At 27.1% G+C, this 27,127-nt stretch overlaps 3 protein-coding genes across 4 annotated transcripts; 2 read left to right on the top strand and 1 right to left on the bottom strand.

Moving 5' to 3' along the window:
* The first annotated feature begins 52 nt into the window (after positions 1-52).
* LOC134833156 (uncharacterized) lies at positions 53-3,066 on the top strand. The gene is made up of 2 exons (XM_063847385.1): positions 53-1,406; positions 2,703-3,066. Exons 1-2 carry the CDS (start codon positions 228-230, stop codon positions 3,054-3,056), a joined length of 1,533 nt encoding a protein of 510 aa, XP_063703455.1. The 5' UTR covers positions 53-227; the 3' UTR covers positions 3,057-3,066.
* Positions 3,067-3,300: 234 nt separating this feature from the next.
* On the bottom strand, positions 3,301-5,754 carry LOC134835106 (protein tramtrack, alpha isoform-like). The gene is made up of 3 exons (XM_063849971.1): positions 4,998-5,754; positions 4,658-4,942; positions 3,301-3,506 (listed from the first exon to the last, which is right to left on the bottom strand). Exons 1-3 carry the CDS (start codon positions 5,635-5,637, stop codon positions 3,346-3,348), a joined length of 1,086 nt encoding a protein of 361 aa, XP_063706041.1. The 5' UTR covers positions 5,638-5,754; the 3' UTR covers positions 3,301-3,345.
* A 618-nt stretch (positions 5,755-6,372) lies between these two features.
* On the top strand, positions 6,373-23,314 carry LOC134835989 (A-kinase anchor protein 1, mitochondrial). Of its 2 annotated transcripts, none has more exons than XM_063851074.1 (4): positions 6,373-6,544; positions 20,363-21,926; positions 22,334-22,467; positions 23,172-23,314. In XM_063851074.1, the coding sequence occupies exons 2-4, from the start codon at positions 20,384-20,386 to the stop codon at positions 23,253-23,255; spliced, it is 1,761 nt and encodes a 586-aa protein (XP_063707144.1). In that variant the 5' UTR covers positions 6,373-6,544; positions 20,363-20,383; the 3' UTR covers positions 23,256-23,314. The 2 variants fall into 2 exon arrangements, with proteins under 2 accessions (XP_063707144.1, XP_063707145.1); XM_063851075.1 differs by lacking the exon at positions 6,373-6,544 and adding an exon at positions 16,166-16,690.
* Positions 23,315-27,127: the final 3,813 nt, after the last annotated feature.

Here is a 27,127-nt window from a genome sequence, read left to right as displayed (position 1 = left end):
CACAATACCGCATTTTTTTCGTAAATAAAATCCGGGAATGCGATAAAAAAAATCAAAACAAATCGCACTACAGTCATCGGATTTCTTTGAATTTTCATCATTTTCCGCATCTTTAGTCCTCTTAATCATCATGAATTGCTCAAAAGTTCCTTAATCATCGTAGTTAGTGCCAAGAAATCTTGAATTAAATATCGGAAAGTTGAAAAAATTCATCAAAAAGTGACGACATGACTTCGATCGATAATTTTCCCGTAGAGAATATCACAATTTTCATTCCCAAAAAATATTTCGCAACTCCCGAAGCCGGTCTTTTGTACGGAAAATGCATTCAACATGAGAAAACAATCAAATTTTTCATCGTTTCTCGCGTCGAACACCAAAACTTGGACAATATCGGTGCCGTGGATTGCGAAGATTTCGCGGAAAATGTCGTCAAACTCACCAAAGATCCAGCAGATGGAAAATTAAAAGTCAAAGAAATAATTTTGAATGGATTGGCGATTGGTGAACTCAACAGTATCTACCTCACGACGTACGACGGCTTGGAAAATATCGATTCGAAATTTAAAACGGGCTCGTTGAGCGACGATCAACGTTATGACATCATCTACCTCTCGACTCTGCTGGACCTGACACACCGCAATCGCGAAACTTTGTTCCAGGAATGTTCCGTGAAGCTGCGGCAACTGTTGAAATTCTATTTTATGTTGGTTTTTAACTTTTTGTCGTGGATTATGTCGCCATTGAAGCCAGTTTTGAAGCATACGGCAATTTTTCGGCATTTTTCCGACTGGATTGTCTGCGTTCGGAACTACGGATTCGACAATGGCAAGGCTTGGACGCTGATTTTCGACATGTCAGCTGGGATTTTGCTCCTGGGACTCTTGCTGAAGCTCGGAAACTTGGGAGAATATCTCATGCAATTCACGAAATTCATCATCAACAACCTTCGAGCACTTTTGATCGCCCTAAAGGGATCTCCGGTGGGCTTGAAACTCAACGTTCTGCTAAATAACTTCTTTCTCGACTGCTTTATTTATCACGTGGACCTTTGGTGGACCTTTTTAGTCGTCATGGCACCGGCAATTCAGTATCTCTCGTATCCGTTGGCGGCTTTGGGCTTGCTCGGAGTTTCGTTCCAGCTGGCATTGCTGAGCGATATTTTGACAATAATCACGTTGCATGCGCATTGTTTCTACATTTATGCGGCAGTTTTGTACAAAATTGAGGTCATTGGGATTCAGGCGTTGTGGCGCGTCGTTTTGGGCAGGAGGAAAAATGTCCTGCGGAATCGTGTGGAAAGTCACGAGTACATGTCGCGACAATTGTTTCTGGCAACGATGATTTTTGCCAGTTTGTTGTTCTTGTCGCCGACGGTTCTCGTGTATTATATTGTCTTTGCTTCGGTGAGTTTTTTGAAATTTTATTAATTATTTTTGTTTGTAAGTGAAAATTATTATTTTTTTTAAAAACTTAAATTTTTTTGTCTCAAAATTCTAATTTTTTAAAATTAATTTTGTCGTTTTTTGGCTTTTTTTTTCAAAAATTAAATTTTTGGTCAGTTTTAAAATTTATTAAATTTTTTTTTACTGTTTTTAAGTGAAAATTAGTTTTTTTCAATTTAATTTTTTTTTGCCTCAGATTTTAATTTTTTAAAATTAATTTTGGCTTAAAACATTTTTGAAAATTAAATTTTTTTGTCAATTTTAACATTTTTTTGACATAAAAATAATATTTTTTAATTTAAAAATTTGTTAAAAAGTTCCAAATTTGATTCAAGTTTCTTTTTTTTTTCAACTAAAACTGATGTAAATTTATTCGAAAAATATTTTTTTTTTAAATCAATTTTTTTTACTAATTTTTATTTAATATTGGAACATTTTGATAACAAATTCGTAAATTTTTATTAAAAACGTGAATTGCAATAAAAAAAATAATTCATATTTTTAATCGATTTTGCTTTTTAATGATCGAAATTTGTCTAAAATTTGGATCGTTTTCTTAAATCTTTAAAAAAATTTCATCATAAATTAATCAATTTTCATCAAAAACTAAAAATTTTTGTCAAGTTTGATAATTTTAGACATACAAAAAATTAAATTAGTCTAAAAAATGACTTTTCAATAACTGAAAATTTTTATTTTAGTTCAATTTTGACAATTTTTATCAGATTTTATTCAAGTTTTCTTAGAAATTTAAATATTTTTACTCAAATTTTAACTTGGATTTAAACCTCTTTTAAATAAAAGTTCGCCAAAATCCTTTTTAAATACCAAAAATCGTAAAAATTCGCAATAATTCATCAAAATTTTATTGAATTTAGTTTATTTAAAAATTATTTATATATTTTTATTTATTTTATTAATTAATTAATTTATTTAAATAAATTGAACCTTTTTGGCAGAATTTTAAATAAAAACATTAAATTTTAAATTAAAATATTTTTTAAAAAGATTTTTGAAATTAACCATTTTTGATAAATTTTTGTTTTTAATTTTTTTTCATTCCAATAAATTCAAAAAATATTTAAAAATCAAATTTTAGACCAATTTTTAAGATAAAATTTTCAAATTCGAAAAATTTCTTTCAAAAAATTTTTTTATGAAAATAAAAACCAAATTTAGACCGGAAATTCGAAGAATTCCCTTCAAAAAAAAATTTACCTGAAAAAAATTTTTTAACCAAAAATTTTCCCATTCCAGCTCCGTTTCGGCATTTATTGCATCACTTACCTCCTCATGGTGTTCCGCAAGAAAATAATCGTTTTACCGATTTACAATTTCATCAAGTGGATTCGTGGTCGTTACGCGTGCCCCGATTGCATGGAACTCAACGTTCTCGAAACTTACGCCCTCAAAGCAGACAAAAGTACCAAAAATTGCGTCACCGTGCTCTCGATCGAGCCAAAATCATCGACACCATGGCGCTCCAGTCTCTTCGATGCCCAACAAGAAATCAACCAAAACGAACCGCTGTCCATCGGGGAATTCATCAAAGGACTCATCAAGGGCAAAATGATGGGTTTTATCCAGCCAGAACAAAAACTTCGCGATTAATTGCATTCCTTAACTTTTTATTTTCATTTTTTTTTTGCTTTTTTGGTTCTTAATGGATAACTTATCGCTTAAAATACGGAGGAAAACCAATTTTTGCAGTACGAAAAATCTCGTGCGACTCGTTGTCGTTGCTGTACTGGAAGGTTTTTTTTTATTTTTTAAGTATAATTTTAATTCAATTCACCTAGGTAGTATTATTTATACGTTAATGTTAATTTATGAGATTTTTTAAAGAAATTGTTCGAAAAAAACTTCTTGAGAGAGAATTTCATCAGTAAAATGCAATAAATTACTGCTTTGTGGTATCGTAAATGTGCCAATCACTGTGACTAGTGGGAGCGTTATCCGGCTTTGAGAGTCCTTCGTCGCCGCTACTGTTTCCCGTTCCGCCGCCATGAATCGAGCTGTAATGCCGTTTGAGATAGAGATTCGAACTGAAATGCTTTTTGCCTGTTGGAAAGAAGGAAAATTTTGAATTAAACTGATTTAATGAGGAAAAATGTTTCACATTTCAAGTGTTTTCAATTTTCAAAAAAAAAAAATAATATTTCGAATAATTTTAAAAATTAAGGGTTTTTTACTAAAATTTGTTCAAAAAATCAATTTTTTTTAATTTGACAGATGAAAAATTCGTAAATGTCAATTCAAAAAAAATTACCGTTATAATAATTTTTTTTTAAATTTATTAATTTTTCTGTTTTTTTTTTAATTTTTAAATTAAAAAAAATTTTTAATTTAATTTTCAAAAATTTATAAAATTTATTAATATCATAAAAATTAAATTTCAAAAATTTTGGCAAAAAAGAATAAATTTTCTTTAAAAAAAATAATTTGAAAATAAATTTTAAAAATTTTTTAAAAAAAAATTTTCATAAATTTTTTTCATAAATGTTTTATAAAAAAAAAACTCAAAATTAATGAAAACTTGTGAAAAAAGAAAATGTTGAATTTAATTAAAAAATTATTAAAAATTTCGTAAATGTCAATTTAAAAAATTAACCGTTAAAAATTTAAAATCCGATTTAATCTGGATTTGATTTAAAAAAATATTTAAATACTTTAAAAGCAATTTTTTGATCTAAATTGATATAAAAAATAATTAAAACTTTGAATTTATTTAAAAATTTGATAAATTCAATAATTTAGATAAAAAAATTTTGAAAACGTCAATTTGAAATTTGACAGTTAAAAGTGAAAAAAAAATTTTTTAAATTCAAAATTATGAAAAAAAAATCATCCAAAAATTAAAAAATTTGAAAATGTCAATTTTCAAAAAAAAAATTTTTTTCATTTAAAAATTATGAAAAAAAATATCCAAAAATTAAAAATTTGCAAAAAAAATTGAAAATGTCAATTTTCAAAAAAAAAAAAAAATTTTTTCATTTAAAAATTATGAAAAATCTCAAAAAAAAATAATAAAATTTGCTAAAAAATTTCATAAACGTCAATTTAAAAAAATTCCGTTAAAATTTAAAAAATATTTTTTGAGTAAATTTTAAAAAAAATAATTTTTTTTTTAGAAAACCAGCAAATTTTTATCAAATTTTACCAAAATCTCTTGAAATGTGAAACATTTTTCATTAAAATTTTTAAAAACTTACAAACTGGACAGATAACAGGAGCCGGATTATGAATAAGCCTCATGTGTTGTCTCAGATTCGAGACATTCGAATACACTCGACTGCACAATTGACAAGCCGTTGGTGTCATGCATTGCGATAATCGTTTATTGTGTGCCGAAATTTTTCCCGATTTTGGGCTTTTGTCGTCATTTTGCTGGTTATGTTGACTTTGCGGCATCGGACTTTGCATTTGGTCATCCATCCAGGCGTCTTCTGTCTTGAACTCATTCGCCATTTGCAATCCTTGATTTTGATGTGAATAATCTAAAAACATTTTTTTTTCATTTTTTGAAAAAATTGTAAAAAATTGTCAACTCACCAACTTCAATACTTTGAATTTCGTGCCCTGTGATCGTCTTACTCGCCAATAAAGTACAAATTTTGTCCGTCGTTGTCTCGCCATCCATCGATACCACATTCGAACTTGTCATTTCGTGATCTGTCATGATCGCCGCATCCTCGGAACAGACCCTTTTCATGGGATTTCCCTCCAAATTCGCCATTTGTCGTTTCTTTTCCGCCATTTCCATCGAATTTTTCTGTTCCGCTGACTTTGCCAGTTGTTCCATGCTGTCCTCTTCGTCTGTAGACGAGTCCAAACCGCGAACTTTTAACTTTTCCGCTACCCGAATGAACTCTTTCAGGTCTTCGTTGCGGATATTCACCTCGCCCAAGTACATGTACTCCAACAGTGCCTTCATAATGTCGTATTTAACATCGCTGAAGAACAAAACCAGATGCTTCGTGTTCAAATCTTCCTCAATTAAGCCCTTGAAATAAGGCGAACACGCATACAGGACGAGCTTATGGGCCTCAATGCGCTTCGGGGAGCCGTCACAGATGAAAGTCACGTCCGTAAGCGATTTGGCATCCCGCAGCAACTCGTATTGCGTCGAGACAATTTTACTAAAATTATTCCATTTGAGCGAAAAAAGGTTCGCGTCACCCATTTCTGCCATGACTGTTGGCCAGATGCACGGAAGAAACGCTGGATAAGTGGCTGATTGCGTCTTTTACGTAAAAAATGAAGAATTTAATTGATTTGGAAGCTTCTTTTCTCGATTATTGTTTTTTATTTTTCTACTTTCAGGGGTGTGACACGGGATTTTACGGAAAAAAGGCAATTTTCGATCTAAAAAAATTTTTTTTTAATTTTTAAATTATTTTTTTAACGAAAAAATGACAAAAACTTACATTTTTAATTAAAAATTAATTTTTTTCAGATCCAACGGGGCTTTAAAAAATTTTTTCTAGCAACGGCCCTGCCCGCAACTGTCTTGCTAATGACTGGAACCACAGAATATTTTGTGCCACATGTAAAAATCGATACGAAATTCCCTAAAAAATGGATTTTACCTGAAAATTTAATTTAAAAAATATTTTTTAAATTTAATTTTAGGCTTTTAAAGCCTCAAAAAGGCTCAGAATGGTCAAAAAATGCCTAAATCCGAAGCCATTAACGGAAATTTCGTTCAAATTCATCAAAATCTCATTAGTGTGCCTTAGGATTCGAGCCCTTTTCACATTTTATGGCTTTCAATCGAAGCCTCTTCGCTGATTGGTCCATTTCTTATCTCTCAAAAACCTCTGATTGGCTCATTTTTGGTCCTACGTCACAAATTACCGGCACCGTAATTTACGCACTGGCCCGCCGCTCGTATGCTGCACGTGTTCTGTGCATTTGACAGCCACAACTTGACAGAATTCTACAATTTTCGCAGATTTTGGTACATGTGCTTTGCCAATCGGCAGGAAAATCCTGTGAAAAACCCGGAGAAAATTCGTTAAAAATACCAAAAAATCATCCGCAAGTGAAAAATTCAACAGAACAAGAAAAAAATCAATTTCCTTTGATAAATTAACAAGGTAAAAATGCACAAAAATAATTAACCAAAAAAAAAAAATTTTTTTCCTGCCACACATACCTCATTAATACATATGCAATCGTAGCACACGGCATGAAATCGGCAAGAAGCGCGTGTGTGTATGTGTTTTTTTTTATATATTTCGATGCCGCGACTCGCTATACGTAGAAAAATAAGGAAAAAATTCATGCAAAGTCCATGCTGGCATCATATTTTCGCAAAAATCCGCAAAATTCGGCGAAAAAACGGCAGAGACGCTACATGAAAAAAGTGCTACGAGACAGAAGTGATAAGATTTCGGGCAAAAAAGTGATCGTGAGGTGATAATTTGCGGAAAAATGTGATTCTAGACGTGAAAAAATAAGTGTTGTGCACGCAATTTGTGGCCATTTTACGACAACGACGACACATGAATGTCGCGTTCGTGGCGTAGAAAGCAGCGAGAGTGAGTCCAAGTGCCAAAAAAATGTTTTTGTTGTTGTTGTAATTCGTGAAATCATCACGAAAATAATTTCATAAAAAAAAATCAAGGAATTTTTTCAAGTATGGCCTCCATTTTTTCTTCTCGTCTCTTCCTTTTTCTGAAAAAAATTAAAAAAAAAAATTATTTACCTTTTTTTGAATTATTTAGAAGAGAAGAAGAAAGTATGGCACGACAATGGAACCCAAAAAAAAAAAAGACAAAAGGACATGTGTTGAGGCAGTCATGCGGTTCATACAGGATTTCTTGCGTGCACGTAACGATAGGAAAAACACGCGCATGAAAGCCGGTGTCTGAGGGTCACTCACTTCCGATTGTCTCTTGACGTCGTGAATATAAAGTTGTTGCTAATGCGGAGTTGGTTAGACTACCGTGCGAATATGTTTGATGACGACATGGCAAAGTGAACCGGATTTGCGCCCAAAAATGTGATTTTTTTACGTTTTGAAGTGATTTGAGTCTCGAAAATTAATTTTTTTCGAGATTTTTAATTAATTATTTGAATTTTCGATCAAAAATTTGATTTTTTTTTCATAAATTTCAGTCAAATCAAAATTTTTTTAAGTCTAAAAATTTTAAATTTAAATAATTTTTTCGCAAATTAACCGAATTTTGGTTAACATTTTATTAATTTTAATGGTTTTAGACTGTTTTGAGTCTCAAAAAAATTTTTTTTTTATTATTGAAGAATTCGAGTTTTCGACCAAAAATTTGATTTTTTTTACAATTTTAAGTCAAGTTAAAAATATTTTATTCTAAAAATTTTGAATTTTTGATAAATTTTTCGCAATTTAACCGAATTTAGGCCATAATTTTATTGAAATTTAATAATTAAGAGTTTAAGACTAAAAGTTTATTTTATTCAACGAATTTCAGTCAAATCAGGCAATTTTAAGTTGCATTAAATTAAATTTTTGAAGTTTTTAATGCAAATTTACCTATTTTTGGTTTAAAATTGTAAATTTTTTCATAAAATTTAGTAAATTAGGCATTTTTGAGTCACAAAAATTAACAAATTTAAAGAATTGTGGCTGAAAAATTTAATTTTTTCAAAAATTTTTATTTATTTTAGGCAGTTTTTAATTTAAAAAATTCAATTTTCTTAAAATTTTAGCAAATTAATCAAGTTTCAGGCCAAAATTGATTTTTTTTTACAAATTTTAATGAAATTAACTACTTATGGACCTAAAAAAATAATTTTTTTGAAGATCTTAATGAAAATTTTTCGAATTGAGCCCCAAAATTAATTTTTTTTTACATAAAACAATTCAAAAAATTTTAAGTCTAAAATATTTAATTTTTTCTCAAAAAAATTATTTTTTTAACAAATCTTGGTCTATATTTTAACTCAAAAATTATTTTTTAAAGATTTTTCGTAAAGAAAAGGAGAAAAATATTTTTTTTTCTAAAATTTAAATAATTTCAGGCCATTTTGAGACTTAAAAAAGTGACGATGAACCCGGAAAAATTAAAAAACTGACATTTTAAAAGATTTTTTCTAACATAAACGTGTGAAAAATGGCAAATTAGGTCATTTCTGCCCACTTGCGTGGCGTGTAACAAACATAAAGCACCCCTCGGCACGTCTCTCCGCCATCGTTTTATATAAACAGAGACGAAAAATCTTTTCCTATGTGCACATCTCGCACGTAATGCGACATTAGATGTGTAGTTGTGATGATATTTTGGGTCAAACACTCATCGTTTAAATTTTTTTTCTTTAAATTTCTTTTTAAAGAATGCGTAGAAGTTTTTCCTTCACGAGTTCTCACACACACGCATCAAAAAGCAACAACAACAACCAAAAATAATAATAGAAGTGCTAAAAATAATTTTCTTGTCTTGAAAAATGTTCACGAAGACGACGCACGATGCACGAAGAACACCTGACCGACTGCCGATGGCCGAAAAATTTTTGAATCACTCTCGTGTGAGGTCACAGAATAAAATTATCACAGACACGTGTCGTGCCGTGTCAATAAATCAATTTTTGGACTTCTTGAAGAATGACTCACGGACAATAAAAATCAATTTTCCTTCGTTAATTGTGTGTGCCGTGTCATTAAACGTAATCAAATGAGAAAATTTCCATCGATTCTACATGAACGATCATCGTGCCGCGCCGACCGACCGAACCGGCAATAAAGGTCATGAAATTGCGCAATATGATTTTATTTATTTATTTTTTTTTCTTTTTCTGTGACAGAAACAAAATGTTCGTTTGTTTACCTTTTTCCACGCTGCCGAGTGTGAGGTGACAAATTTTTGCATGTCATTGAGGATAAAAGGCGTCATTTGGTCTGTCGGTCCGGTGTGAAAGTTTCATGAGAAATTTGATTAAAATTAAAGAAAAAATTAATTTGACATTTAAAAAAAAATATTTTTTGATGAAAAAAAATTTTTTGATCAATTTTCAAAATAAAAAAAAAATTTAAAATATTTTAAAATTTATTTTTTTAAAAATATTTTAAAATTCAAAATTTTAATAAAAAAAAATATTTTTAATATTGATTAATTTAATAATTAATTTAACTGACTGAAAAAGCCTGAAATTGAGCAAAATTTTAGGCTTCAAAATATTAAAACTATAAAAAATCATGAAATTTTTAACAAAAACTCATTCAAAAAAATAGAAAAAAATTAAAAATAAAATTAAATTTAAATTAAATTTCTTAAAATTAAAAAAAAATATTTTTTTAAAATAATTTTTAAATAATTTTTTTTTTTAAAAAAATTAAATTAAAATTATTTATTTATTTTTTTTTTAAAAAATAATTTCAAATTTTAATTTTAATGAAATTAAAATTTTTGAAAATTTTTTAGTGGCTTGAAAAATTTAACAAATTAAATAATTTAATTTTTAAGAATTTTTTAATTTTAAAAATTAATTTAAAAAAATTTAAAAAATTATATATTTTTTAATTAAATTTTTTATTTATTTTACATGTAAAAACTTATTTGAAAAAAAAATAATTAAAAATTTCCAAAATTGAAATTTCGAACTAAAAATCACAAAATCCAAAAAAATTCTTTAAAAATTATCAAAAAGCGCTCATAATTTTCTAAAGAACTCTTCTTTAAAAAAAATATTTTTATTTGCGTTTCATAAAAATAAATAAACAAACACACAAAAAAATTAATAACAGTAATTTCTGCAATCTGATCTGATAAAAATATTTAAATGTAGTGGTTATCAAAAGCGCCTATTCAGAGTTTTTTTAATAGATAAATGCTGCTGACGTCTTTGATACTTCCGTGGTTTACCGAGTGAGCTAATTTTTTTCCTTCAAAATAACTCTCATGGCTGTGATTTGATCGAAAAATGAAATAAAAATTAGCAAAAAAGTGCTAAAGATACTCCATAAAATATTAATAATTGAGTGAAGGACACTTAAAGTCAATAAAAAAATTTAAATTTGGTCTTTTTTATACAAATTTATGATTTTTATTGGTGATAAATAATATTTTGAGCGATTTTTTCAAAGATTTTTATCAAAATTGATGAATTTTTCAAAATTTTCGTTATCAAACTCACAAAACTATTGCTAAAAAAAATAAAAATTATTAAAAATTTAAAGAAAACATACAAAAATTAAATTTTTTTAACTCAGAAAATTTAAAAAAATAAAAAAATTCGTAAAAATTTAATAAAAATGTTGAAATTACCTGAAAATTTAGTAGAAAATTTCATTTGAGCTCAGAAAAACTCGCCTTAAAATTGTTTTTATGAGTCTCCGATGAACTTAAAGCCACTTGAAGCTATAAAAAATTCATAAATGACTGCCTCACATGTCCTTCAAGTCTCAAGGGTTCCTTAAAATCACCTCAAAAGATGTTCAAAAAGACCTCTGAACATCGAAATGATCACAAAAAAGCACTTTTTTATTCAAAAATGCCTGAAAATCCTCAAAAAATTCCGATTTCATGCCAACACCGGCCCACTTCTGCCTCAAAATCAAGTCAAAGCGTGTGAAAGTAATCAAAAATCTTAAAAAACTCACAAAAGCTAGACTTAAACCACGACAAAAGGTCATGGCATTGCCTCCTAAACCTAAACAATAAGTCACCCACGCACAATAATTGTCCAACGCATTTACAAGCAACAGAAAAATTTTATCTCCAAACCACTCAACCTTACTCTCTTTGAAGTTTCAGACACAAACAAGACGCCAGATAAGTCCATTGAGAGATTATTTTACGGCTTTCTGATTACTTATCGAAGCGATTTATTTTTTTTTCCTCTCTCGCAGCTTAATGATTGGCACAAACCAAGTCTTTTGGTTTCCGATTCACAATAAATAAAAAAATAATAAATTGAATTATCGTCGAACGTACCGAGACAACGCCACGTAATATTTATTTATGAAATTATTGTGAAATCGTTCATGTGATGTTTTGACGGAGTTTTCTATTGTTTTTATTTTTTTTTCTACGTTGAACGCCGTCTAGCGTATGTCACTCAGTTACTCGCACTTATTATTACATGATTTCGCAACGGCACGAAGGCAAGAATGAAGGTAGCCGGTGTGCGTGTCCATTTTCGCATACGAACTTGGCGCAAAAATAAAGAAGTTAGGCGGATGCAAGGAGTGAAAATGTTTCAAATTAATTTTATTAACTTTTTATGTCTTTATTTTCAAAAATTTAAATTTTACTCAATTTTTTTATTTTTTTTTTCAATTTTATGACGAAGTCTCGAATAAAATTTTCAATGTTGATTTTTAAAAATGTCTAAATAGCCTAAAGTTTTTCAAAAATTTTACAAATTTTTTTTTAAATAAAGTTTATTTTGAACCTTAGAAATTTTTAATTAAAAATTAATGAAAATTTGTTAAAATTATTTTTTTAAATTTTTATTTTGCAAAAAAAAAATAATGAAATTTGAATTAAATTCTGAATATAAAATTTTAAAAAAATTATTATTTGAAAAATTTTGATTCGTTTATCATAAAAAAATCTAAATTTATTTATTTTTAATTAATTAATTAAATTAATTAAATTTCAATTTTAAACCAAAAATTCTGAAATTTCAAAGCTTTTAAAATTCAAATAAAAATTTGAAGATTGCCTTCTTGCTAATTCAATCAAATGAGAATTGAAAATTTTAACTTTAAATTATTCAAAAATCGGAAAATATTAATTTTCTACTTCTAAATTTTAATTTTAAACCGAAAATTCTGAAATTTTAAAGCTTTAAAAAATTTAAATAAAAATTTGGAGATTGCCTTCTTGCTAATTCAATAAAATAAAAATTTAAAATTTTATCTTTAAATTAAATTATTATTTTTTTCTAATTTTTTATTTAAATCAGAAATTCACATGAACAAAAATTATAAAAAATTAAATTTCATAAAGCTCCGAAAAAATTCTATTAAAAATTTGAAAATCGCTTTTTTGTTAATTAAAAAAAAAAAAAATTTTTTTTTTAAAAATTTTCATGTGAAACATTTTCTCTCATTGCATCAGCCGAAATTAGATAAAAACGAGAGTCAACAACCAAAACAACATTTTCTTTTTAATATTTTGGAGAGAACAGGTTTGGTACTTTGCTACCAAGTTAGAATTCTCTTCCCAACCACATGATACTACGAGAGATGCGTAGAAAGAATTAATAAATAAATAATTTTTTTCTATCGATTTTTTGTTTCATTAAATGATTATTCAAATGAACCAAAAAAAATGATACGAAAAAGAAACTAGCAAAGGCCAATGAATCTTGATATTTTTTTTGTCACTTTTTAAAAAAACCTGTTTCGAGAGATGATTTTATCCGAAGAAACGAGAGATAAAGAAAGAGAGAACGACAAAAGTTATGATGTTTTTGTTATTGACTCAAATGACATAAGAAATAAAAAAATAAATAAATTCTGGTGCAAATTAAAGTTATATCAGAATTCTTATGCAATAATGATGAGAAAAAGGAATAAAATTTGCATTTTATGTGGACAGAATTGTGTTGGCAGGAGATAAATACTGAAGTGGGTCAGAACAGAGGCAGCCGGTGTTTTAAATTAAAACAGGAATTTGTAATCCGGATTTGAGTGGTTTTGAAGAGCTCTTCAAGTGTAGGCTTAATAAAATTTTATCGAGCATTTGTGGAATGGTCGGTTGCTTAAGAAGCAGCAAAAATGTGTTTGATAAAGGTAACGAACACATTTTTGTACTTTTGAGCTCTAATAAAAGATCTTGAGGCTTAAAAATGTCTCAAATATTAGCGGATGATGACAGAAAGCCGTTAGATTTTGATCTCAAAAGCGTTTCAAAATTTAAAAAAAATATTTGAAAAGCTTTTTGTGATCAAAATCTTAAAAAAAGTGACAAAACCCACAAGCTTGAGTGAAAAAAATTATTTGAATTGAGTTTTTCGACCAAAGAGTTTTCGAAAAACGTAAATTTAAATAAAAAATTTGCCAGAAAGTCGTTAAAATGAAAAATAAGCCTCAAAACGATTGAATTAAAAAGCTCAAGACACAAAATCTTTAATTTTTATTTAGAATGATTTTAAGAATTATTGAAAAATCATTCTAAAAATTTCAAAATTTGAGGTAAGTCTCATTAAAAGTTTTTATTAAAAAATTTAAATTTAGGTCCCAAAAATTTTGAAAGCCCTTTTAAGGCTCTCAAAAGCTCCTGATGACCTAAAAGCCTTCAAACCTTTAAAATCTTAAATAAAAAAAGACTTAAAAACCTCTGAATTGCCAAAAATATCCTTCAAATCTTGAAAAAAAACTGACAGCAAAAAATCATCATAAACACGTTTTCACTTTTTTATGTCTAAATTCAAATCTTTTTTATTCAACAACCATTTCCTGTCTTTATCAAAAAATGCACCGATTATCAACTCGTGTTTCATTTGAAAAATTGGTGAATTGACAAATTTGCTTGCAAAAAATTTTTTAAAAAAAACTTAAACAAAAAATGTATAATTTTCGTGTTTTTTCCGTTTGAGTAATCAAAAAAAAAAAATGTTTTATTAAATATTTTGTCTACTCATTGTTGTCAAATGATTGCCAAAAGAAAGGTGACCGTTTTGGATTAATGCCCTAATTGGGTTATCAGTACATTGCAGCACAAACAATTAAATTGTTAAATTATTATGCAATGTTACAGAAAAATTGCACACACGTAATAAAATTAAAAGATAACAAAGTAGACACGAGATCATTTTACAAACTTTTCTCTTCTGCTTTTTATTTTCTTCTTCGCATTCTGGTACATTCTCTATTTATTGCCTACGAATGCCGGTTTTTACTACTGGAATGTTCGAACAAATGCACGTGCATTTCGTCGTAACGTCAAACAACATTGTAGCGCGCATTTCAAGGTTATTGAAGACATTTTACGATCGACAACAAATACAACCATAACGAAAAATTCATTGCTGTCAGCTTCTTTTTTCGCAATCTTATCATTTTTGACCTATTTTAGTATACATAACAAGACACTTTACGAAAAAAATATAAAAGATTGTCTAATTAATAAATAATATTTTGATGGAATTTTGAGCCGATAACCTCCGAAAATTACCGAAAGTTCAAAATTGCCGTTGAGGTAATTCACGTTAAAAAGCCGGTAACCCGAAGACAAATTTTTGGTGAATAGCTTACGGGTGAGGTTACGTTGTTACATTATGGTAACCATAAATTCTCGATATGAACCGGGGACATGATATTTTTTAAAGAATATTACTTGACATATTTTAAGGTACATATTTGAGTGAAATTAACCAAAATTTTAATCAAATATTAATAAATGATAGAAAAATTTAAATATATTTTCAAAAAGAAAAAAAAATCGATTGCAGCTTTTTAGAAGTTTTAAAACTTAGGTCAAGCTTTTTTTTAATCCTCGTCTAATAAAGATTAATTTAATTCAATCAAATGTTTGAAGAAAAAAGCAAAGGGCCACCAAAAGGTGAAGTACTTTAACAGTTTGGATGCTTATGACCTCTTTGCCGAATCTTTTTATCAAACTCAGAATTAAGCCACATATGACAATCGTTCGTGTGTTTAAATGTCAATTAAGTGTCTAACCACTAGTGGCGAATCTAAAGGTGATTCCACCAAATATTTTCATGATAGGAGCCACTGAAATTGAAGTGTTAGTATTAATACTATGACTTTTTGAACTCATAATTACAAAATTAGTATTTTTACCAAAGTTGGTAAATTACTAGAAATTCTAAGAGCTAAATTGATTTCCTTCTAATATTTTAATTGTAGTGAGTTTTTGGTTGATTTTTGCTGGTATAACAAACCAACGTTAAGACTTACTCTAAACCTTTTATTAAGAAAATATTCTAGAAGTTGTTAATTTTATACTTGAAGGACCGCAATGAAGATCTTTTAATATGGTGTCCCATGTATCACATAGTTGATTTTTTTAAACAGAGGCAACGCTTTTAGCAAAATAAATTATTGTAATCAACTCTGTATTTTTGTGAAAAACTTTAAAGCACTTAAGAGTTCATCAAAGTGGCTAATCTTCTCGTTCATTAACTTTAAAGGTCGATTAGTGTTTCATTATCATATGCAATGCTTGAATTCACACTTGTCCTTATCTAAATTTCTAAAGTAGAGAACAATCCTATTTGACCTAGAAAATTTACTTTCGTTATAAAGAGAAATAATCCACTGACCACTAAATTCATGATTTTTATACCTCCTTCGTGGGATATTAACTCAAATATGTGAAATCCACTATTATCTCTCTAAAATTAAATTCTTTGCTGAATTTTTGCAAATAATATATTTCATGAAATAAAAAAATATTAATTTTTATTAAAATTAATTATTACAATAATTTAATTAAAATATTTAATTATTCTGATATTAATTAATATTAATATTAAAATATTTAATTATTATAATTATTAATTACTTAATTATTTTATAATTAATTTCAATTTAGTTAATTTAATTATAATTAAATTAAAAATGGCTGAAAATTAGTAAAAATAAAAAAAAATTTACAAAAATTAAAATTTTAATAACATTTCTTACCTCTCCATAAATCCTTTACACCTGGTCACCTTACTACTACACCCAGTACGCCACATACGTACACGTACCACAACTCGCCATCACGCTAATTCATTTATTATTGTGCTCACATGCGGTCTCAGTCACATTTTGACCGTCGGCGTGTAATCACGAACGAAAAAAATTCAAAAATTAACAATTAAAAAAACGAGAACTCTTTATAAATAAGTTATAAAATCATCGACGACGACACGACACATCAGAATAATCGTGTGCCTGTACGCGTAGTTTAATAATAACAAAAATAATAAAATCAAAATAAAAACGTACACTGAACGTACGTGAATTTAGACAAATTTTTACAAGACATTGAATCAAAAAAACTATTTTTACATTTTTTGTTTTACATTAACGGTTCACTAAACCTTCGCTACTCTTCTTTTTTTTCCTTCGAGAAGAGTTGATTACATGTAAAAATTCAACTAAAAAAGATAAAGAAAAACAAGTTTTGACACATCATCATTGAGACAACGGATAAATATCACAAAAATTGGATTGATTGGAAATTCAGAGGTTTCTCTAAAACAAAAAAAAACTTCTAGAACACTGATAAGAAGATTATGTCACTAAATGTTTTTTGTGTGTTGTTGTTGTTTTACTAACAAAGCAACCACAATGGCTTTTTGTAAGTTTTTTTTTTAACAATTTCATTTTTTTCTCTTCAATCTAATACAAGATTCGACCTTCGGAAAAGTACCAGATAAAATTAATACGTAAATAAAAAAAAATTGTGTGGATTTTTGTAATTTTGTTGTTGTCCACGTGGTAAATATTTTTGAGTTTTGAACGTGTCTACCCTTGAAGAAGTTTAAAAGTCTCGAAACACAGAATAAATTTGTGTCATTAAAAAACGACGAAATTTCGATGACGAAAGCAAAGTGCGTCTATCGGACAAAAAATTCTTCGTTCTTTGAATGAAAGAAATGTAATTTTGACAAAAACCGGTCATCCCCATCACATTATTATTTATGCATTCAGCAGTGACGACTATTTTATGGGGATTAAGTGCGTATTTAGAATATAAATTTTTGACAGTTGGAAATTTTTTAAAGGAAATTATTTTTTTGGAATGAATTTTAATGATAATTTTGTGAAATTATTTGGTCAAATTGAGCGTAAAATGTTAAAGATTGAAGTTTTGAGTAATTTTTAACAGAAAAAAAATTAAAAAATTTTTATAAAATAAATTTTCTTAAAAAGGGATTATTAAAAGAAATTCTTTGAATTTAAAAAAAAATATTTTGATAAATTTCCATCCAAATTTTTTTTATTATTAGCATTTTTTAATAATTATTTTTATTTAATTTCTTTTAATTTTAATAATTTTTTAATTTTAATTTTTTTTTTTCAATTTTAATTTTTGTATAAGTTAAATTTTATATATTTTTTTTAACGAATAAAAAAAAGGAATTAATTCTTTATTATTTAATTTTTTTGTCTAACGAATAAGTTTTGTATTTTATTAATTTTTATTAAAAAATAAAATTAACTTTTACATAAAAAAAAAATTAATTAATTTATAATAAAATAAAATTAATTAATTAAATTAACGAAAATTGTAAAAAAAAAAATATTTAAAAATTTATTAAAAATTTATTAATTTATTAAATTAATTAATTATTTATTAATTTATTAAAAAATAATTTAATTTATTTATTTTTTTTTTTTTGTTAAAACTCCTAAATGAATTATTTAAAAATGAAAATATTTAAAGAAATTAGAAATAAATTCAAATCTCAAAAAAAAATTATTTTTTTAAACCAAATTTTTAAAAGTTCTTTAAAAAATTGATTTTTTTAACACGTCACAATAAATTTTATCAAAAGCATCAATTTCCTGTGATACTTTTTAAATTTTTTTTTCATCATAAAAGAACATTTGATCAAATATTTGTCCATTATTTGCCTTTTTTGTTTTTCCAAGAAAAACATTTACGTGTGATGGACATGTTTTTTTGATTGTAACATCTTATCACGTTATCAAGTACGGAACACGAAAAATTGCTAAGAACGACTAAAAATGTCACTTGACAAAAACTTGGCTTGTGTTCTCATCGTCAATGTCACGTTTCAGAGGCAAACTAGCGCGCGCGATAACACAAAAATTAGTGATGCTTGATCGAATGAGGTGATAAAAATTTGATTTTTTTTTTGCTACATTTTGATTCGAAACGAGATTTAAATGGCATTAAAAATTATTATTAGGAAGTTTTTTGAAGGTTTCGTTTTTTTTGGTTTTATGCGATTTTAATGATTTGACCAAATTTCCTTGAAAAAAAAAGTTGCAGCTCAAGTTGCCCGAAAGTTGATACATTTTTTTGATATGGGTCGATCAGGTCGATAGGAGTTGCACAACTGCCATGTTTAAAAAAATAAAATTAAAGAAAGACACGTAAATGTTGAGTGATTTGCCAAATATTTTTTAAAAAATAATGTAGAGTTATTTACCTACAGACGATCGTGTAATAACGCCCTTTGGAAAAAAAATAATCAGTAAAAGAAAAAGTCACTTCGTTAATTTTTTTGTGAAGAACGAGAGCGCTTTCAGTTTTTTTTACGAATTTTTGCATTTATTTCACTTTTTATAATTTTTAAATAAAATTTATTTTAAAGTTTAAAATTTTAATTTTTTTATTTATTTAAAATTTAATTTTTTTTTTCATTTAAATAATTTTTTTAAATTTTTTTTCACAGAAAAATTAAAAAATTAATCCAAATAAATTTTTTAAATATTTTTTTTTATTTTGCAAATTAAAAAAGGTTTGAAATAATTTAATTTATTAATAATAACGATTTGAGTTTTTGCCGGTTGTAAAAAAATTTGGTTAAATTTCTCAATTTTATTCAATATTTCATCAATATTTAAATAAATAAAAAAAATAAAATGATCAAAAATTATTGAAAATTAAAAAAAAAAAACAAATAAAATATTTTTTTAATTAAAAAAAAAGGTTTAAAAATAATTTTTTGTCAGGTTTTAATATAAAATTCGAAGAAGAAAAAAATTAAATAAATTTTTTTAATTGTATGAAATTTTAGAAATGTTTTTAAAATTAAATAATTTTTTTTTAAATTAAACTAAAAAATTAAATTAATTTCTTCTACAAAAAAAATTAAATAATTTTTTAAATAAAATAAAATTAAAATTTTTTAAAAAAATATTTTTTTTAATTAAAGTTGTTTAAATGAATTAATTTAATTTTTTTTAATTAAATGAAGTTTTAAAATTTTTCAAGAACAAAAAAAAATAAATTTTTTAAAATATTAAATATTTTTTTTTTAATTAAATTTATAAATAAATTAAATAATTTCTTAAATAAATAATTTTTAAATAAAATAAAATTATTTTTTTTTAAATTATTTTTTTTAAATTAAAGATTTTTTTCTTAATTTTTTAAATTAAATTTTATCGCAACCATCCCGGATCCACCTAAAAAGCGTCTTTTTTATAACAAAACGCTGTAAAACAAAAAAAAAAACAGAAGAAGAAGTAAATGAATGAATAATCTGTGTAACAAGCAACGCGAAAAGTAACAAAAAAAAATTTGAAAGTTGTTCTACCACTTCTTCTCAATTTTTTTTTCACTTCGTTGTGAACCTTTTTCTTCGCTCTTATTCTGTGTTTTCTTTTTATTTATTTATTTTTTTTTTTTCGAACATTCTTCATTTATTTCTTCGAAAACTTGACGTCGACTCTGTGTCATATATGACTGCTCGTTATAATTATCATCATCCATGTCCATAAGTTGCTTCCATAGATTTTTTCTTAACAACAACATTTAATAACCTTTCACAGTTTTATGGTTTCTTGAATTTTTATTTTTGTGCATGCTTGAAGCGCCTTTTCGATGCCGGTATCGTCTCTTTTTTTCGTGCATTGTCTATGATTACCTACTGGATCGACGGCTTGTTAGTAAATAGATACGAACAAAAAAAATGCAAAAAATTAAAACTGAAAGGTGTTTATGTGGCAAATCATATTAAAAAAAATATTTTTGTTTTGTCAGTGTGTGCAGTTGATGTTAGGTTGCTTGCGTGCGTTGTTGAGGTTATCACTTGGAGGTGAAAAATTATTTTTTTTACGGGTTTCCGTGCAATTTATAAAAATCGCCGATCTTTATTAATAACTTTTTGATTAATGTCGCGAGTGAATGTCTTTGATCGGAATGTCAAAGAGAGCGAAAATTCGCAATGCGCTATTTTAAATGTTTTTTTGCGTGCCACATCATGATACATGACCTACCTTCGTTCAAAAAAAAAATTTAACTAATGCATTTTTTTTTTCTTTCCACTTGCAGAAATAATCAATCTGGCACGATATGGTTCCAAATCGATCAATTTTACTGGTTACTCTACCGAGTTTAGCGTTGATCTTGGGCTTTGTCTGGCTAAGACGCAAGAAATCTGGTGTACATTGTGACACCGGTGGAAATAATAACAAGGGACGTTTAAAGGACAGCATCGCTGCACCATCTAACAACAACAAAACTGCCAAATTAGCCTCCCCCAACAAGTTACAGGGCATCCGCGAAGAGGTTTTCGAGGAGGAAATTCACGCACAAGACCTCAAACGTAGTCAATCGTTGCCTTGCGCCCCCCAGGGATCCCCCTCACGTGACTCTGCCGATCGGGTAACCGGAAAATCGGCTCCAATTGCGATCGCCCCCAATCCGCGCAGTCCCCCTATTAAAGTTACGGAGACGCAACTCGATAGCGAGATTCTAAAACTCAAGTTGGAAGAGTCAGATTACAAAAATTTGCTCGCGATCAAGGAATTAGAGGACGATTCCGATACTGAGTCGCCTGTAGATTTGCCAGGAACGATTGAACGTCGTCGCCGCTATCAAACTTCGTTCAACGCCAACGGTCCCGAACAACCGGTCGTCATAAAAGCCAGCATGACAGCCAAAGTTTCGCCCAAAGGCAGTTTCGCCGAGTCCAATAACAACGGAATCGTGCGCAACGACAGTCCCGTCGACGTAAATGCCAACAAAGACGAGAAAATTGGCGTCGAAGAGGATCATCACGATGAAAATGAGGCACGCAACACCCCTGTGGCAAGTCCCCCCTTGTCCTTGTGCAGCATCCGATCGACCGATTCGGGCAAAGGATCTTCGCCTCCCCACTCTGAGGGCGACGGCGGTGCCGTAACCTCCATCTACGAATTCGTTGTGCCAGTTAATGCCGTGCCGCAGCTCATTGGACGCAAGGGCAACTACGTGAACCAACTGAAAAGCAAGACAGGTGTCAATTTGATCGTGAAAAAACATCCCACAATTAACAAGCAGAAAATTTGCTCCCTCGAAGGCACGCAAAAGGAAATTGATGCCGCACTGAAGATGATTCGTGCCAAGTTGCCGGAAAAACGATATCCCACAGTGACGTTGGAACGGGTCTTCTTGTCGCACCCCAACAGTGTCATCCCCTTGCCTGCCATCGATACGAGCTTGTTGCACATGCACCTCATCGAGGGCATCAACAACGACGTCGTCATCAGTAGCATCATGTCGGGCGGGCACGTGTTCCTCCAGCAGCCGCTGCATCCGTCGTACCCGCAACTAAATGTCCTGCAAATGTGCATGAATCAAAGCTACTCAGTGATTGAGACACCAAACTTACTGCAAAATATTGTGGAAGATGCGGTGTGTGCCGCGCCCATTCTCGCACCCGACAACACCACAAACTGGTATCGTGTACAAATTATTTCACATAATCCGGAGACGGAGACATGTCTTGTAAAATATTTAGATTATGGCGGCTATGTTAGTGTATATGCTAAAGATTTAAGACAAATTAGAACTGATTTCATGACGGTACCGTTTCAAGCAACCGAATGTCTCTTGTCAAATATCAAACCAACTGGTAAGAATTTTTTTTCTCAAATCAAAAAATTTAATTTAAAAAAATTCTAGAAAAATATTAAAAAATTATTTTCTTGTTGTTAATTTTTTTTCTTAAAATATGTTTATTTAAAATTTAATTTGTTTTTAAAAATATTTTAAAAATTTTTTTTTTACACAGAATAAAAAAAAAATTATAAATATTTTTAAATATTTTTCTCGGAAAATAAATATTTCCTAAAATATTTTTTTTTAGTTTTTTTTTTTTATTAAAAAAATAATAAAAAAAAGTTTTATAAATTAAAAAAAAAAATAATTTATTTAAAAATTAATTTAAAAATTAATTTTTTATTAATTATTTTAAATAAATTATTTATTTAATTTTGTTTAAAAAAAATAAATTATTATATTTTTTCCTTAAATTTTTAGGTTTGGAATGGGTACCTGAAGCAAGTGAAGTACTTTATAGTTTAACATCAGGTATTGTGTTACAAGCACAAGTCGCTGGATATTCCCAGGATGGACTTCCAGAAGTGTATTTATATGCTTGTTTCGCTAAGGATGTAAGTTTTTTTTATGAATTAAATAATTTTAAAAATTCAAAAATATCTAAATTTTTATTGAAATTGATTTTTTTGAATATTTTTGAGAATATAAGAGCAAAATATTTATTAAAAAAATTAATTTAAATTAAAATTTTGAGATATTTTTTACTAATTTCTTTAACTTGTTTTTTTTAAATACATATTTAAAAAAACAAAATTTAAATCAAAAATTTTGTTTTACTAAATTTTTTATAATTTCATTTGAAATTCACTAGAAAATTATTTATTTAAAATTTTTAAATAATTTTTCTATTAATTTTTTTCTTTTAAAATTTCTTGAAAAATTATAAGTTTATTTAGATTTTATTTTTATTTCTATTTTTTAAATTTTATTTTTTTGATATTCGTGAAAAAATTAAATTCAAAATCTTTCTAATATTATTTTAAATTTATTTTTTATTTTATTTATGTTTATTATAAATTTCATAAAAATATTAATTTCTACCTATTTCTCTAATATTTTTTATTTTAAATTTTTAAAAATATTCAAAAATATTTAAAAATAATTTAAATGTTTTTTAATTTCTTTTTTATGTAAAATTTTGTAGAAAATATTATTTTTTTAATTTTTCTTTTAATTTTTTTAAAATTATTTTTTAAAAATTAAATGAAAAAAATTAGTCAAAAAAATACTAATACAATTTTTTTCTCTCTCCCCACAGAACGTAGTCTTTATTAACCAAGAATTAGTTGCTCGTGGACTCGCAGAATGGGTACCAACACAACAACAACAAGATGTTGTCTAAGTATAAACGTTTTCTTTTCTTTTTTTTTTGTACAAGAATCATCAGCGAGAAAAAAGGAAGTAACTGCCTACAAATTGTAAAAAAATGCCCTAAATGCCTCATTACCGCTTCAGATATTTAAACTTATTATTTTTTTGAACTGAGCATCTACTTACCCAGTAATGCAAGAATATCCCTTGTACTATTATTAGTTATTTTTCAATTTTTTTTTATTTAATTAATTACCCGCAGAACCGGACATTGACTGCCATTCTGCATTTTCAAAGAAAAGCAATCCAACAAAATTTTTTGACATTCATTGAACAACATTATACCTTGAAATAATTTATTATATATTATATTATTACTTGACAATTTATTTGAAATAACTTTTTTTTCCTTAGAAAAAAATATCGAAAGAATTGTAATTAAATTTAAATAATTTGTGAAAATATGTATTAATAATTAGAAATTGAATAAATTTTCTTGAAATATAAATAAATTTACTTTTGACACCTTTTTAAACTATCACACAGGCCATTTAATTTTTTTTTAATTAAATATTTTTTTTTTACGTAGCAAATTGTATTTTTGGACTGTCTTTGGTCCACTGAGACTGAAATTTTGTTAGGAAAGTTACAAACAATTAGTATTCAATTCACTTTTTGTTTTAAATAAGTAAATAAATAAATAATTAATAATGCACAATTTTGTGTTTTTATCTTTTTAAATTGAATACAGAGCAAAATATTTGACAATCCCACACTTTATTTTTTATTAATAAAAAATTTTAAATTTTTAATTTCTAGAAAATTTTTCTTTAAAAAACTCACTAAAAAATTAAATGTTGTATACCTACTAATTGCTCTGTGATTAAATTTTTTAGAAAAAAATAAATATTAGAATATCTACTTTCACATACTATCATAAACATACATACACACTTATATACAAACATATTAAGAAAAAAAAAGAACTTTGACGACATGTAAATATTAGGAAAAAAAAATCCGACTTGACCTTTTTTTATAAATAATTTTTTTTAATTATATATTTTTTTAATGTTGACGCTCACTTGTTTTTTTTTATTTTTTTAAACTTTTCTTTTGACCTTTTTATGTTAACGAGACTGTAGACGAGTAGTTTTTAATGATGTTTGTCGTGTAATGATGCAGCAATGATACAAATTCTAAGGTTACAAATTAATCCACTTGATAAAAAGTAAACATTGTAAATATTTATAAAAACCCCAAAAAAAAACAAAAAAAAATTACTTAATCTTGTGACATTAAAAAATCATATAAAATGATAATATTGAATAAAAAATATGAAAAAGGGATAAATTGCATGCATAAACACTTCCTTAGAAGAAAAAAATAAAGTAAAATTAAGAAAAAAATACATTTTTTTAATAAAAACATATAAACATATATGAATAAACACAAACATTATCTAGAGAACATTACACAACAACACTTATTAAATATATATAATAAATAATTATATTACTACAAGATACAAAGAAAACAAAGCAAGATACAGTTATTACATGCATAATTTTGATTTTATCAAATATTTTATTACTATTATTATTTTTTATTAATTCTTGATACAAAAACAAACAAAAAAAAAATGATAATTATATGAATTTATAAAATCCTACAAAAAAAATAATAAATAAAGTTTAAAAAATGTTTACCTACAAACAATAATAATGATGATTATTGAAGTTGATTTACTAGTGTATTTTTGATATATTAATAATAAAGAAGGAAAAAAACTAAGAAAAAAATTAAATAAAAGTTGAAATTAATAAAACAAACAAAAAAAAAATTTAAAAAAAGTACATATTATAATTACTATTATATTATTATTATATATGATATACAAACAATTGATTACATAGGACATAACATTGCAAGAAAAATATAAATTATAAAAATTGAATAAAAATACATAAAAAAATCAAATAAAAATTTTAAAATATTGTAAAAAAAATTATGATTGTTTTTATTTTGCTTCTCTGGGTTTTTTTGTGATTTTTGAAAAAAAGGTTTGTATACGTGAAAAATAATTTTACTTAAATATTTTTCTACAAGTTATAAGATCATCATCAATTTTTTTTATGGCTGAATTGGATTCTCGATGTTTAATGTTTTTATAAAATTTTTGTTTGTTTTAATTTGTTTAAAACATTTTGATTTTTCCTTTAAAAACTACGATACTTGTTGCGAGTGTTTGTTAGTGCCATTTTTAACGCCTTTATTTAGGAATGTACAACAGCGATAAATTTTTACTCCATTTCGGTTTGTAAACATGGAATCGAGGGCTACTCATTTTAAATTTGTTCTTTTCCCTTCTTTTGTAAATTCATCAAAGGAAACAACAAATTTTCTCGATCATTGTTTATGGCTCGAAGTATGTATTCGTTAAAGTTTATGGTTTCTCAAAGCATGTCTGGTATTTCTTCGATCGGTTTATGTTTTTTTGCTGGAGGACCATAATTTTTCGCTTTTTTAAGATGTACGTTTTTGAGAGCGATGAAGAAGATTTAACTAATCGCTTGATTGATATTTATTAACCATGAACATTTCCAAACCATTTTCGCCATATTATTAAAAATATTGATTTTTTAAATTTTTGGTTTAGTTTTTGCATTAATGCAACAAATTATACTTGCAATTTATTTTTTTCCAAATTTCGATAATTTTCATAAAATTTTTAAATTTCCCCAGATTATTTGATCCTATTAATCAAAAAAAATTGGGTTTCTGAAAAAAAAATAAAATTAAATAAATAAAATATTAAAACTTACTTAAACCTTACCTTCAATTTTATATTTCAATTTGAATTTGAATAACGGCAAAATATACAATTTCATAAGTAATATTTATTGCATATTCCGTTATTACTTTTTTGCGCCCAGATTTATGTAAATACATACAAAGACTGAAATTACAAATGAAAATTTCTTTTCCTAAAATTAAAACATTTTAACCGATTTTAACATAAAATACAAATTAATCCTGTAAGAGAAAAATTCTTTGAGTATTTAATATAAAATAACGAATTAATTATTTTTACACCAAAAATACATAATTTAGTTAAAAATAATCCACTGACCTTCATTTTAAAATTAAAACTTACATCTGAACATAATTGTTGTTTGACGTTCTTGCGCATCGTCGTTGACGTGTGACTTTGTTATCTTTATAGACACCGGCCAAGAAAATTGTCAACAAACCTTTGTCACCCAGTGATTGACGAACATTTCACAAATAAAAAGTTCAAGTGGCTTTCCAAGTCATTTATCACTTCAATAAAATTTAATTGACACTTTCTAGGTCATTTACATTTAAAAATTGAGATTTTTTTTTCTTCCGAAATTATCCTCTTTTTAAGTGTTAGTGAGTAACTTTATGATAAGTGCTAAAAATGTACGATAAGACAGGTGTCTCGTAATCTGGTGAAAGACATTCAATGATAAAATCTGAAATTTTTCTACGAATCGCATTGAATCGGTGTGAATACCCTCTCGTGTGACTTGGCCAAGTATTGCTCATGCTCACTTTTGCATCTCGTGATGAATTGTCTGTCGTCCCTGATCTTGAAAGGGTTTCTCTCGCGCGAACACATGGTCTGAATTTTGGCGTGATTTTGGCACGCCAGACACAGAAACAGCAGACCTTTTTTATTTCTTATCGTTCCGTCTATAAATACTTCTATGTAAGAGAGTGTTATTATTTGGGCAATAAATGGATTCGCTAAGCAAATAAGAACGCGATGATATCTCTCTTGAGTGACGAAACGAGTCTGTTGCATTGTAAAAGCCAAATAGGTATGATCTTCTTAAAAGAGACCTTGTACGAGGAAAACTCTTTAGTTGTTATTTG

Source organism: Culicoides brevitarsis, chromosome 3, assembly GCF_036172545.1.
Source record: "Culicoides brevitarsis isolate CSIRO-B50_1 chromosome 3, AGI_CSIRO_Cbre_v1, whole genome shotgun sequence".
Lineage (NCBI taxonomy): Eukaryota > Metazoa > Arthropoda > Insecta > Diptera > Ceratopogonidae > Culicoides > Culicoides brevitarsis.
This window is presented reverse-complemented; position numbering and strand designations above follow the sequence as displayed.